Source organism: Toxorhynchites rutilus, chromosome 3, assembly GCF_029784135.1.
Source record: "Toxorhynchites rutilus septentrionalis strain SRP chromosome 3, ASM2978413v1, whole genome shotgun sequence".
NCBI lineage: Eukaryota > Metazoa > Arthropoda > Insecta > Diptera > Culicidae > Toxorhynchites > Toxorhynchites rutilus.
Window position 1 is genome coordinate 132,302,491 of NC_073746.1, and position 14,318 is coordinate 132,316,808.

Genomic DNA, 14,318 nt, shown 5'->3' on the forward strand with positions numbered 1-14,318 from the left:
AACTTTGAATTTTTGTATGTTAATAATCATTTAGCCACAAATTATGAATCCTGATGTCATTTAAAACAAAAGAAGATCATTATCAATCACCTTTTAAATGCAGCCATTCTCGAGGTATTAAAATAAATATTATCAATTTATTGCCTTTTTTATAGTAAACTAGCCGACCCGGCAAACTTCGTTTCGCCCAAAATTTTATTTTTTGTTATCAATACCTTCGAACATTCACGTTTTCTTACTAAGCGAATGTTCATGGGTCCAATCGCAGAACTGTTCATTGATTGATCTTCTAATCGAACCTTTACTTTTTCCTTTTAAAGTTTCCTAGTACTTCTACCAAAACTCGTCATAATAATATCAAATTATTTTCAGACACAATTCTCGTTCAAGATCTTCCATAACTTGCAAATGACATGTTCCTCCGTTACATGGAATACATGTTTGATACTGAAAATATAACAAAATGAAGGCATCTCAAATCGGACGATTTAATCCTTGAGTTTTGCGCTTACACAATTTTACAAATCACGCAACACATTTGTCGATCCCTTTTTTATATATAGTTATAATATATAGTGAGTGCGTTTTTTCATATAAAAATCCATTTCCACCTTCGAACAAAGATCAATTTCGTTAGCGCAAAAATCAAATAGACTAACAACGCTTGTCACGATGTAATTGTAGACCATAAGACAATTCAATTTTCCGAATTTTCCCATTTTACTACATAGTTTTCAGAAAATTTTCAATTGTCATGTCATGTTGTCATTGCTGGTTGAAGTATGTGTGATATTTTTATGGGACCCCTCTTCCCCTTCCAGTGAAGGGAGTGGTGTCATACTATCATAGGATCATTTACTGTACTGTTAAATCCACACTTTCCAATTTTGGTTCCTTTTGCTCTATCATTTGTCAAGTTATGCAGAAATTTGTTTTTTGTTTGTATGGAACCCCCCTCCCCCCTCTTTCAGAGGAGGAAGGTAATTCAATCCATCATTAGTTTTCGAGTTCTGTATAAATTTGTGTTTCATTTAGAGAGCGGAAAGGAGTGTCGAATCATCATAGAAACATTTATTGATCCCTAGAACCTCTATATGTCAAATTTGGTTCCATTTGCTTGATTTGTTCTCAGGTTATGCTACCATCCCAGATAGCAGCGAAACGTTATGGATGTAAATGTATGGGTCTTTTTAACAACTTAGCATACTTGAAATATTTAAAAAAGAATGTGACTACTTCTTTGAAAGGGTCAGAATTTTTTTCTTGATTTTTTACGAAAAAAAATGTAACTCGAAAACTATAATACCTACACAATTTGGGTCAAAGGAAAAAAGGTAGAAAATTGTTTAAATTGTCATAAAAAATTAACAAAATTTTTTTGAAAAAAAATTTAAAAAAAAATTATTTTAAAAATTAAAATTTATTTTTCTTTAAAACGTATTTTTTTCATTCTCAAAAAAATGATATGAATAGCCCTTATTATTTCCAACAAGTCGTCCATACATCGGAAGATGGGCACTTTTGCAGGGAATAAGTTTTTCTAACAACAACTTTTCCATGTTTTGTTTGAAAAAATTACACCTAATCCTAATTTTGTTTTAAGTCAAGGTAGTAATATACAAGGAGTACCCCCGCTTACTCTTCGGTTCACTGAATTATCCTACAGATTTCTCATCCGTTGCAAGATCATGAATCCATTGGTGATTGATAACTTCGAAAATCTACTACAACTGACTCCTCAGTCAAGTTTTATGTCTTTATACCATGAGTACCTTACCCACGACGTGCACCCTTCACCAGGCATCTCCAACCAAGTTTGCTTCCCATACTTTTGCAATTCCTCTGTCATTTTTTATCTGTCCATGCGACAAAAAATCCATGGAATCCCAGATCATCTACGCTCTTATTCTATTCCGCCGATATTTTCGACAGAATATGGGGGCATAGTTAGATCTGATAAAATGTTCTTTACTGACGGTTCATTCATAAACGGGTCCACTGGCTTCGGCATCTTCAATGAAAATTCCAATGCCTCTTTCAAACTCAAAGATCCTTGTTCCGTGTATGTCGCTGAACTGGGTGCGATATACTACGCACTGGGGATCATTGAAACATTGCCCATCGACCACTATTTTATTTTTTCAGACAGTCTCAGCTCAATAGAGGCAATCCGCTCAATGAAGGTTGATAAACGCTCATTTTATTTCCTAACAAGAATAAGACAACTATTGAGTGCTTAGATCGAAAAATTATTCAAGATTACCTTAGCATGGGTTCCCTCTCATTGTTCGATTCCGGGGAATGAGAAAGCGGACTCGCTAGCTAAGGTGTGCGCTTTAGAAGGCACTCTTTTTGAAAGGCAAATTGCTTATAATGAATTTTTCCACATTCCTCGGCAGTACATGCTCGTAAGTTGGCAGGGCATGTGGAGTGGAGATGAGTTCGGTCGTTGGTTACACAAGATTATCCCTAAGGTCTCGACGAGCGCATGGTTCAAGGGATTGAATGTAGGCCGTGATTTCATTCGCGTGATATTTCGGCTTATGTCCAATCACTACAACCTAAACGCGCATCTCTATCGCATTGGGCTCGCAGCAAACAATCTTTGTGATTGTGGCGATGGCTACCACGACATCGAGCATGTTGTCTGGTCGTTTATCCGGTTCCATACTACTCGCTCTCTAGAGCACTGAGAGCACAAGGCAGACAATCGGAGATCCCCGTCCGGGATATCTTAGGTAGCCGTGATCCTGATCTTCTGCTTCATCTATACCTGTTCCTCAGAAACGCCGATGTCAACGTTTAATGATGTTTCCTTCGTTGTGTCCCCGTTTTATATCCTACCTATCCGATCGATAAACTTTTACTTAGTCGCGGCAATACATACACACACTCTTTACAGATACACGGACCAAAGGTTGTGCAGTCCACTGGTCATTCAACAAGAGCCAAAGGTTGTACCGCTCATGACAACTCTACATGAACTGATGATTGCGCCGGTTAGTGACCATTCTATCCTGGATTCCTCGAGTCGAGAAAGACGCACCACGCTAGATATGAGGTACAGACTAGGGGGCGTTGCTGATTAAGGATTAGCTGCATCCCAATAGGAAGTACAAGCTGCCAATAGGAAGTCGGGCACACGTACAGAGCATTGGAGACAGCAACATCCGAATTACGAAAACACTTGTAATACTAACCTCGGGCCAACCACGAGTAATCGGTTACATATTACTAACATAGATAATAAGAAAAATTGTCAAAGTATTGAACCCCCGGCCCCGTGAGGCTAACGCCATATGAGCCTTGATAAAAATATATATTTTGGAAAAAAAGGCTTTCGCCTAAGACGTCAACTTTCTATCCTTTATAGTTTCTGGAATATAGGGCATTTTGGTATCGAAACCCCTGAAAAATAATAATGTTTTCCTCGTTACATTTTTGTGTGTAAATTCTCGCGTTTGAAATGTTTCTGAATAGAAAAAAGATAGCAGAGAATGTAAATCGCGATAATTTATACATAAAAATGTTACGAATCAAACATTAATAGTGATTTTTCAATGAAAAATACGAAAAAGGTGATGTTCGATGTATGGGTAACTATTTTATTCATATCTATTTTTTCAGAATTTAAGAACAACATGTTTTCGAGAAAAATGAATTTTTATTTTCAAATTATTTTCTTTCAATGAATTTTTTCCTACAATTTACTTGATATTTTCTAATGAAAACATAAATAATTCCTTACATTTAATTCCTTGACTTAAATTTTGTAGGTCTGACAGATTTTGTGTGAGAAATTTTTTGAAATTTTAATTTTTAAAATAATTTTTTTTTCAGCGAAATTTGTTGGTATTTTTTAATGAAAATTTAAACAATTTTCTACATTTTATCTTTTGACCCAAATCTTGTAGGTATTAAATTTTTTGAGTTATAGTTTTTGGTGGAAAATAAAAAAATGGCCCTTTTAAAAAAGTATTCTAATTCTTTTTTGAACATTTCAATTGTGCAAAGTTTTTGAAAAGACCCATGTGTTTTCGCCCACATCGTTTCGCTGCTATCTGAGATGGTGCTGCCAACGGCCAGTCCAGTTGGCATGAAATTCGTCATATATTTTACGCGATGTAGTTATATCTTAGTAAAAATAGTGTAATGTAGTTATAGCTCAATAGCTCAGTAAAAGGAAACAAGCCCTTTAAGTTTAAAATGCATAGAAAACGAGAAACATCGAAAAGTGAGGTATCTCGCGGTTTGAAGTGGTATGGAGAGTGGGTGATAGTCTTAGCACATGACTGCACATGTGTATGCTAAAAATTGCCGAGAAATAAGTTTTGGAATAAATATTTCGAAACAGGTTCACTTCAATTTGTCGATTTATAACCTCCTACTTCAAACTATTCAAAGTATGTCAAAAATAATAGGCAAGAGACTCAAGAATATTTTTTTTGTCAAGTAGTATATGAGTATCAGATTACCATAAGCTAATATACATATGAATGAAGCATACATTATAATACCATAAGCCATGAACCATAGACCACACCCATAAGTTAGATACAAAACTACGATAAAGCGTGTTATTCGGTAAAGGCATGCATACTACAAGTAAACATTATTCTATCTAAAGTGAATGTCACTGTATTGCAAAATATAATTTGCAATTATATAACATCGATAAGCTAACAGATACTACACAAAAAAAATATTTACCTTTTGATCTTCGCTTGCTGAACTAACACGTCCCGTTCGGGCGTCACAACTTTCACTGTATATCGTATGGTCACTGTATAATTAGTTTTTTTTTGTCATGGATCTCTTCCGCTCCTCGAAACATCGATAGACTCTTTTTTTCGCAAACATTTCATCGCGACAATGACAATTCACTTCGAAGAAGACAGTAAAAAATAAATGACTGAGTGGGTATTAAACAGTCTCGCGAAAGCATACGCCAATAAAACTTTCCAAATTTGAATATGCATGGGTGCATGAGATTCTACTTGAATGTGAAAGGGAAAACAAAGTTTCGCCACTTACTCAGCATCTCGCCGTTGACGATCGCTCTGGGAACCAATTCGCGACTCGTACTCGTCGTAGTCCACATTGTTGCACTTGTCCGTCTCACGCCAGGGCACGTTGACTTGCAGGGTCGGTTCGTTGGACACCAGCTCCCGGAACAACTTGCCGAAGCTTTTGTGGATATCGGTGAAACTGATCTGCTCGTTCTGGAAGCCCATCAATTTCATCAGTTCTTCCTTTGTGGTTCCACCGGAACCGAGTAGTAGTAGCGAGAGGGCACCCGCTATACTGACAGGGGAGAAGATTTCCGTTTTGCTTTTTGGGTTCGCGATGGCCAGACTGATCTTCTGTGCTAGATTGGTCACGCTGTTGGCAACTACATCGAGAGTTTGCGAGGACCTGGGATTTAGTATAGCCGCTTGGTTTCTGTAAATAGAAAAACGAACGTTTAAGATATGGTCTCAAAATTTGTACAACGATTGGGCTTACTGGCCACTGGCGTCGTGTGCGATTACCAGGAGAAATATGGCTAACGTATAGTTGAGCCACATTTTGCACTATCTGGAATAGAGAAACAATCTGTTAACTATTTATCAAATCAAAAAAAACATTCATGTATTCTTTCCAAATGGTCTATATGGTCTAAATAAAATGTGAATCAATTCGGCTGTGGCTTTCTATTGGATTTTATTAATAAGGCAATTAAAATTTTGATAATTCATGGACTCTTGTTCTATTCGTTCACCGTCGATTACATTGATAGCTGGGGATTTTGAAACGGCCGTTGATCCACTCCTCATTTGGCATAATGACAACTTTCAACTTTCAGTTTCTTTCAGGACCTAATGGGTATATTCGAATTTTAACGAGCGTTTTCATGAATCGGAATTCACACTCATATGTCACGTTTCATATGAATAATAAATTTGTAAATGGTTGTAGCCAGACAGATTCGAGAATTTGGACGCGTTCTGTGTACCCTCTGTTCCCCTTAGAGTGATCGGATACCGTTATTATAGTATAGGACGTAGGACTACGTCTTTCATTTCTGTACCGGAATGTAAGTTCAAAGTTTCCGAAACGAGAGCCTGCCACTTGGAGTGCAAGGTTTTGAACGTTAATAACTTTTTGGCGACTGAACGAAGAGGTATGAAAAACACTTCATTCGAAAGATAAAATGTATAAGATTTATATAATTGTTACTTATTGATTCGAAGATTTGTTCGATAGCTTCTAAAATGGTTTGAAAACAGGTTATTGAAATCACACAAATCTGTATATAAGCTTTAGTCGTTATTGGAAAATGACGGGAAGATGGTCTCGCTCGCTTGCTTAAACACTATTCTCTTCTCTCCCAATTGCATTTCTTTTCTGCAAAAACAGGAAGTGGGTTATATCTATGGCATAACCGCAAGGGTGACGTAGGACTATCGTTGATTTAGAGATCATTTGTTTGAAGTTGAATCTCAATCCATTCTGAATGAATGAATAAATGAATATTTGGGGGACTTCGAAAACGAGAGCGTTACGTGCCTCCACAAGGTTTTATGCATCCAATATAGGATACGAAAAACCTTGTTCTGAAGAATAATCTTCAGAAGCTAACCTGCTAACTGTACTTGATTGACAAATCACAAACCCAAATGTATTATATGGATATTTTATGGATAGAAAACATTAAAATAAACTCTTTCGCTTGAATGTAATTTTCAATTCCAAGGGGAACTGGCAGATTATTTTCCAGCAACCATTAGATATTTCCACATTTTCCTCGAAGCCCACCAGTGGTTAATACTAATTCGATAACCACCTGTTAATAGCACTTGATTGAAACATATTTGGTCACAGTGTTACATGGATAGAAAACATTCAAATAAACTCTTTCACATGAATGTATTTTTAAATTCCCAGAGGAACTGGCAGATTATTTTCAGTAACGATTAGATATTTCCACATTTTCCTCGATACTGGAAGCCCACCAGTGGTTAATGCTAATTCGAAAACCATCTGTTAATAGCACTTGCTTGAAACATATTTGGTCACAGTGTTACATGGATAGAAAACATTCAAATAAACTCTTTCACATGAATGTATTTTTATATTCCCAGAGGAACTGGCAGATTATTTTCCAGAAATGATCAAACGGAAAGAATTCTGCGCGTGTATGTGTCGATCCTTCGCCGTCCACCTCCTCCAGCACGTTAGGCAACGATGTTGTCTTGTCGATGTCCTCACGAAAAATGAATGTGTCTCACCACCAGAATATCGCTTAAGTATGCTTTTTGTGTGTGATTGAATCGAGAGAAGGTGTGGTTTACGATGGCAATTTGGAAGGCAAACTAGAGGGGAATGAACTCTCTGAGCTCGGAACTTTCAGCGAATGAGCAATAATCGATTGCGGGCGCATACAATATTGGATACGGAAATATCCTACTGATGGGGAAGAATAATCTTCAGAAGCTATCCTGTTAATTGCGATTGATTGAAAAATCACAAAACCAAATGTATTTGGCCACAGTGTTACATGGATAGAAAACATTCAAATAAACTCTTTCACATGAATGTATTTTTAAATTCCCAGAGGAACTGGCAGTTTATTTTCCAAACGAAGAATTCCGCGCGTGTATGTGTGTGTGTGGCGGCTGCTCCGAACTCTTCCCGGGGAACCGTTTGTGGCATCACTCTCCTCCTGATGGATTCTCTTCTGGCCTAAGGTGCACAAACAGGCTCTTGGTGGCACCGTTCATCCGCGCTTTCATGATAAACGAAGAGCTTCACCACAACAACGACAACATGCTCCAATCGCTGTTCAATTAGAACTGAGTGGATTTCCGAGCGGCGCTCGCTTATATACCGATTGGTGATTTCAATAGCCTGTTTTGAAAGCAATTTTAAGACTATTGAAACAAGCTTTTGGATCAAAAAGTAACAAGTATAGAACGCGTAGACATTTTATCTTTCGAATGAAGTGTTTATCATACCATTTCGTTCAGTTGTTTAGGAGCTATTGACGCTCAAAATCTCGGTCTCCGGCGTAACGCTTTCGTTTTCGAAACTTTGATTTTACACCCCGGTATAGAAATGAAAGACGTAGTCCTACGTCAAAACGAAGTGTGGATGACTAATTGATACAGATTATTTAGAAATGGTGACATTGGCTGTGGATTCGATAGCGGAGAAAATAAAATGTTTGATATGGTGTAGAGCATATTCCACCATATCAAAGAAACCGTATTGCTTGATGAAAGCGGGAGTTTTACCGTCATTTGTTGACGAATGCCATAATCGATCGATGATTTTAATATGTAGGGAGGGGGGTATTATTTGTGCTGGGTCTTTTCTAGGAGAAAATGATTCCTCTTTGAACGTTAATAATTATTTTCAGCTAAACGAAGTGGATTGTTGTCATTTTATTCAAAAGATAAAATGTCTAAAAGTAATATGCTTATAAATTACTGACCCGAAAATTTGTTTCAATAGCTTGAAAAATGCTTTGAAAACAGACTAATGAAATCACAAGTCTGAATATAAACTGGTGCTCGCTCGGAAATCCATTTCAAGATCGTCGTTTGATGTTTGCTGAAACGGACACGGTCTGCTGACGAGCGTCGAACGACAATGAAGTGTCTTTGTCAAGGCAGGCGGAGAAAAAGTTCGGATTGAGTTAACCCCTAGGGTTCTTCTCAGGGCTAGAGAGGAGTAAATTGCAAATGTCCAAAGTCTCTATAATTCAAGAAGAAGAAGAAGAAGAGGAGGAAGAAGAAGAATGAGAGGAATACATCTATTTAGGGGGTCTGCCATACAAATGAAAAATAAATTTCTGCATTACTCGAGAATTAATCAAGCAAATTAAACGAAATTTGGAATGTGGAAGTTTTAGGGTGCAATAAATGATTCTATGGTGTTTAGATACTCCTCCCCTCTCTTAGGGGGAGCTGCCATACAAATGAAAGACAAATTTCTGCATAACTCGAAATCTAATCAAGCAAATGGAGCCAAACTTGGCATGCGAAGGTTTTAGTGTTTTAGTGTATATGTGTTGATAAGAGCAAAACTCGAGAAAGGAATTGTCCGATTTAGGGTTGTCTTCATTCTATCATATTTTCTGTATAAAACATTTATTCCATGTAACGGAGAAACATGTTATTTGCAAGTGGATGAAAAATCTTGCACGAGAATTGTGTCCGAAAATAATCTGATATTATAATGTCGAGTTTTGGTAGAAGTACAAACACTTTGTAGTAAAAAATAATTAGTAAATCAATCAATGAACAGTTCTGCGTCCGATCGCAATCGCAATCGTCCAAGAATGTGCGATTTCTAAGAAAACGTGGATGTGATAACGAAAAATCAATTTTGGGCGGGACGAAGTTTGCTGGGTCAGATCGTCACAGATAAAACCCACTTCTAGTTTGCGATTAGGTATTTTCAATCAAAAAACAGGTCACATTTTTATGAAATAAAGTTAACGTTAATTACTATTTTCACTGTGAACGAATTCTAATGATGTGCATACCAATCGAATCGAAAATTCTCTAAGATTTGTTTGATATGCTATACATTACAATTCGCTAATCTCTAAACGGTTTAAATTCATGAAAACTGGAATAGTTTCCTTTTTCATCATGTTCTGCCGATGTATGTGCTAACCCTACCCGTATTTCGAATGCTTATAACTCGAACATTTCTTAATATATCGGAAAGATGTTTGCGTCAATTGACCAGAAATATTTCTCCGCGTCTATCGCAATTAATAAAATATTATTTTTCATGAGATGAACAATTGAATAACTGTAAATATCAAGCGTTATCTAACTGCCTAACTGCCAAGTTTTGATTGGCCCGATTTACGGTTTTGCCCAACACCTACTTCAAAATCGATGTATCTGTGGAAATCCGCTTTGCAAATATACATGCAAGTCGGAGATATTTTTGTTCCCACCGAGCTGTGTTTCCCTAACATGGACTTCAAAATTAATGCGTCTGGGGGAATCCGCTTTGCAAATACATGCAAGGGGGTATTTTTTGGTGTTGAGTATTTTTGTACTCGCTTGTCATTGTGCAGACGGAATATGTGTTCATAAAATGTACTTTTAAACTGAGAAGCCTGGGAAATTCGTCATTTCAGATACTAGAGGTGAATGAACTTTCGCGGTTCGAAAACTACGTAAACATGAGATGTGCAATAATTTCAGAGGGAAATGTAAAATACAATGATCGTTTGACAATTCTTCCGATCACATACTTTGGTAGTCCTAGACATCATATCGAACGTAAAAGGACGTTCATCAAATTTACTTGTAACGAAGAACATAATCTATTACAGGTAAACGTAATGGCTAACAAGTGGATAGGATAATATAATTGCGTAGTTCTACGTCGAAAATATGCGGTCGTGTCCTAGATACAACCCCTTACAATTTTTTTTCCAGAGAATAGTCACCCCGCCCCAAGAAGCCCTCCCTAAAATAAACAGCAACCTGTGTTCGCAACGGAAGGTCTTCAATTGCGACTTCTTGCACTCGATGGTACGGTGAAGTAATCCCAGCGGTGGATTAGCGTTACAGGCTGAATTAATGTCCTCAGGTGGGGCAGTAAATCAACTGCAACGGCAATAAGTGCAGCTGCAGAAAACTTTAATGTTAATTCTTCAGTCTTGGGAAAGACTTTTGTGGCGAACTGGCAAACCTGGCAAACTACACAAATGAAGCAGTTGTGTGGCAATTCTACTTTTATATTTTGATGTTCAGTTTGAATGTGAAATGCAACCAATTTTGGGGAGAAATTTATCTCGTCAATGAACGAGTGTAATGTCTGTATTGGAGAGATGGAACAGTTGGCTATTGCTATGAACAGATTGTGTTGTACGCAACACTTCTCCTTTCCATCCCCCGAACCGACCATTTTAACTCAACTTCTGAACTCGCATTCCCCATCTATTGCTCGTGATCCCACTCAACCATCGTCCTTCAGATGAAATTCAGATGTGCCAAATATCGTACAAGTAGATGTGCTGGCCATTTAAAAAAAACTGCCCTCGATGACAGCCGAGAACTTGGGCTGCCGCCAGCTCGAAACAGTTCCCCATCAAGGGGAAAACATTGAAATTACATGTGAGACTTTTTGTCCTCAAACCACTTTCGGAGAGTAACATGTGGGCGAACGTTGCAAAGATTAGAAACCCAAGTGTCCGTATTGCGGGGAAACCCCACACAAGAAACGTTTCAAAATATCAGGGATAAATTGAAGCGTTCTGGTTGAACGTTCTATGCGAACTATCGCGAAAATCCTGAAGAGCGTTTCCCCACTGACCCAGCAACAATAACAACCGATCATCACAAACAATGTCTTCGCCACGCTGCCAATTGCCGAAATGGAAGCGGACACATCAAACGAGGGCAATCGTTTATCTTTCAAGGGAATCTCCGGCGCAAAAATGTGTCCGTTCTCAAAATTTGAGAACAATCCCTACGGTTTCACCGGTAGCTTGCCTACCAAACTGAGTGCAGCGGAAAGGTAAAACCAGGTCCCTTCTGGCTTCCGTAGTAGTAGTTCACCTTTGAACAACCCAGCATTCGAGGGAACATAAGAAATCTCAACTGCCCCTATTATATAATTAGTTCCAACTTCCCAATCGATATTTTTGGTATGAAATCTTCACGTTTTTTAATGTTTCCGACTCCATCTGAACCATTGTCACCGCAACGCTTCCTATAGTGAATAATACATTTTTACAGCAATTGATGTAAACATGGGTTCTTCTTGAGAAACAATTGAAAATTTTGTAAGCCTGAGCCTGTAAAAATAAAAAAAAACAATTGTAAATTGTAACATTCGAGTTAGATTTGCGAGTCAGAGTGCTCCCATGGCCGAATGGTTAGCGTCACACATTATTATGCCGGGGGTTCGGGTTCGATTCCCGTTTTGGTTTCGTCAAAGAAATTTCTTTCGGTTTGCACTTGTCACTCTAGAATACATTCAAGGCGTGTTAGTTGGCAAAAGAAATCTCAACAAAGTACTGCTACTAATAAAAAAAATACGTATGTTGAGACGGCGAAAGCTCTGCTCAGAACGTTAGTGCCATGCGAGAAGAAAAAGAACATTCGATTCAACAAAGCGTCAATTGCGAGGAGCTTCGCATTTTGTGAAAAAACGTATCGCGAAGGGTTTCAACGCTTCAGAAGTGGAGATTTTTGTATCATAGACAAGGTAAATCCCGTAAAGGTGAAAACGTCTGAGGATGCAGAATTGGAGAATTTCATGAGAGTTGGAGTCAAACACAACAGAAACTATCAGAATCACTAGGCATAACTCCAAAAATCCAAAATTTCCAAATTATTAATTATCCATAAAGCTCGCAAACTGGGTTCCGTACGAATTGAAACCGAGAGACCAGCATCAAAGCGTGGTAGGGGTTGTTATTGTTACCGAGGATGAAATGAGGATCCATTCTGACTAATCTCACGAGAAGAATCGTGGGGTTAAGGAGCCATCAACCAACATCTACGGCTAAGCCACACATCCCTGGTTCGAAACTCATAATATGTATTTGGTGGGATCAACTCAGGGCTGTGTATTATGAACATTTGTATTAAGGCAAACCCATCACATGAGTTTAAACAACTTATGCATTGAAATTATGAAATTATCAATGAAACGTTCTACCCCACCCGTCGTATTCCCCAGATATCGCCCCTTCCGTCTACCATTTGTTCCGATTCATGTCGCCTGGCTGAGCAACACTTCCGCTTTTATGAAGAGACCGAATATTGGGAAGATTCTTGGATCGCTTTGAATGACCAGTAGTTTAGACGAGGAATTCATATGAAAGATTAGAAAATGTTGTAGCAATGGACAATACTTCCAACAATAAGAATCAAACCGGCTTTTTGAAATAAAACCTATAAACAATAAAGTGTTACAGATCTCAATTTGCACGCTTGATATTATCGAATTTTTTTTAATTATAATCAATTTCATCTTTTGTAGCGTCTTTCCGATAATCAAATGAACATCTATTTAGCATATCTTTGCATATGTTTTGGAACGTTTCCACGAACAATATTATACCATGTAGCTAAGAAAAATGATGCCCCATTTACTGCTGTTGGACATCATACTTTGCTACATCAAAACTCAATTAGCGAAATGCATTAATTATATTATCATCGACCTCGACTGAAGCCCCGGGACGTGACGCTCCTCAATGGAAAAGAATAATTCATTCAACACGATTTGATTAGCAATAAATCTCTCTTACGATTGGCTATCCGCTTTGATGTCTCTGTCTCAAAAAAATTGCAATTCCCTCTGAGCCAAACCCTGCTGCGGTTCGATTTCCTGCTTTGGCCAACGATGTTAGATATGATTAACACTATTTCGGTCGGGACGGGTTGGCGACATTATTTTTGTTTTGACGATCGTTTCTAGATACATATGAAGTTTTCAGACAGAAGAGTCCGAACCGGTTCGGTCGCTGGGAAATCCCACACGATGACATTGCACATTCCGGGATGGAACATAGTTTAGCGAATATTGAATGGAATGCTGATGAGAGTGAACATCTGGATAGCATTGTTCGTGGGTTTTAGAATTTAATTTTATTCGTTGAAATAATTTATTCTATTACCACGAGCGCAAAATTTTCCATTGATCAATGTATATCATCACAATGAAGCTAGTTTTGTGACACTGACCTCATATTCGTGAAACGTTCGAAACATTTCAGAGCACGTTTTGAACGAATTGCTGAGAAGTAACAGCTAATAAAAGCTGCCAGGATGTTATTCCTTCAGAGTAATCCAGCATTATAACATTACTATGTTTCTATCAGTTTAAAAATATCCACATTTGAAGGTTCTCGTTTTGCTGACTCATTCGAAACAATATAACCATACTCACAGTAGATATGAAATGTTGAGAGAATTAAATTTAGAGATTCTTGTCGCTGAAAATCGGATCCAATTGACGCCGATAATTAACCTGCAGGTCAACCTGTTTCGACTTTGTAATCAAACCAGTTGTATTCCGTTAGGCACCCTAAGAATTCCGGAATTGTGTGGCAGCGAAAATCGCCGATAACTGCACAGTCTCGAATGTTTCATATAGAGAAATTTTATTGACACTTTGTGCATATGGTGACATCTACATAAAATCAATTTTTTTTATCATATGTCCAATTTTGATAATGACTGATATTTTATGAGAGCGTAACCATAATCAATAACATTTTTTTTGGAGAACGGCACTGGGGCAAGATGGTCGGGTTCCGTTTCTTGGATACGTCTTCTTCTTCTTGGATG

The 14,318-nt window shown here is 37.8% G+C and overlaps 2 protein-coding genes across 8 annotated transcripts in view; one reads left to right on the forward strand and one right to left on the reverse strand.

The window, feature by feature from the left end:
* LOC129778783 (serine protease inhibitor 28Dc-like) overlaps positions 1-14,318 on the reverse strand; it is a 90,564-nt gene that overhangs the window by 28,822 nt on the left and 47,424 nt on the right. For all 7 annotated transcript variants that reach the window (XM_055785891.1, XM_055785890.1, XM_055785888.1 and 4 more), the window contains 2 exons: positions 5,506-5,577; positions 5,035-5,442 (listed from right to left, as the gene is read on the reverse strand). In XM_055785891.1, the coding sequence (XP_055641866.1) occupies positions 5,035-5,442; positions 5,506-5,567 (470 nt within the window). In that variant the 5' untranslated portion in view covers positions 5,568-5,577. The remainder of the gene's footprint in view (positions 1-5,034; positions 5,443-5,505; positions 5,578-14,318) is intronic.
* The window catches only part of LOC129778784 (serine protease inhibitor 28Dc-like), a 77,589-nt gene that overhangs the window by 13,493 nt on the left and 49,778 nt on the right, over positions 1-14,318 (forward strand). The window lies entirely within an intron of this gene.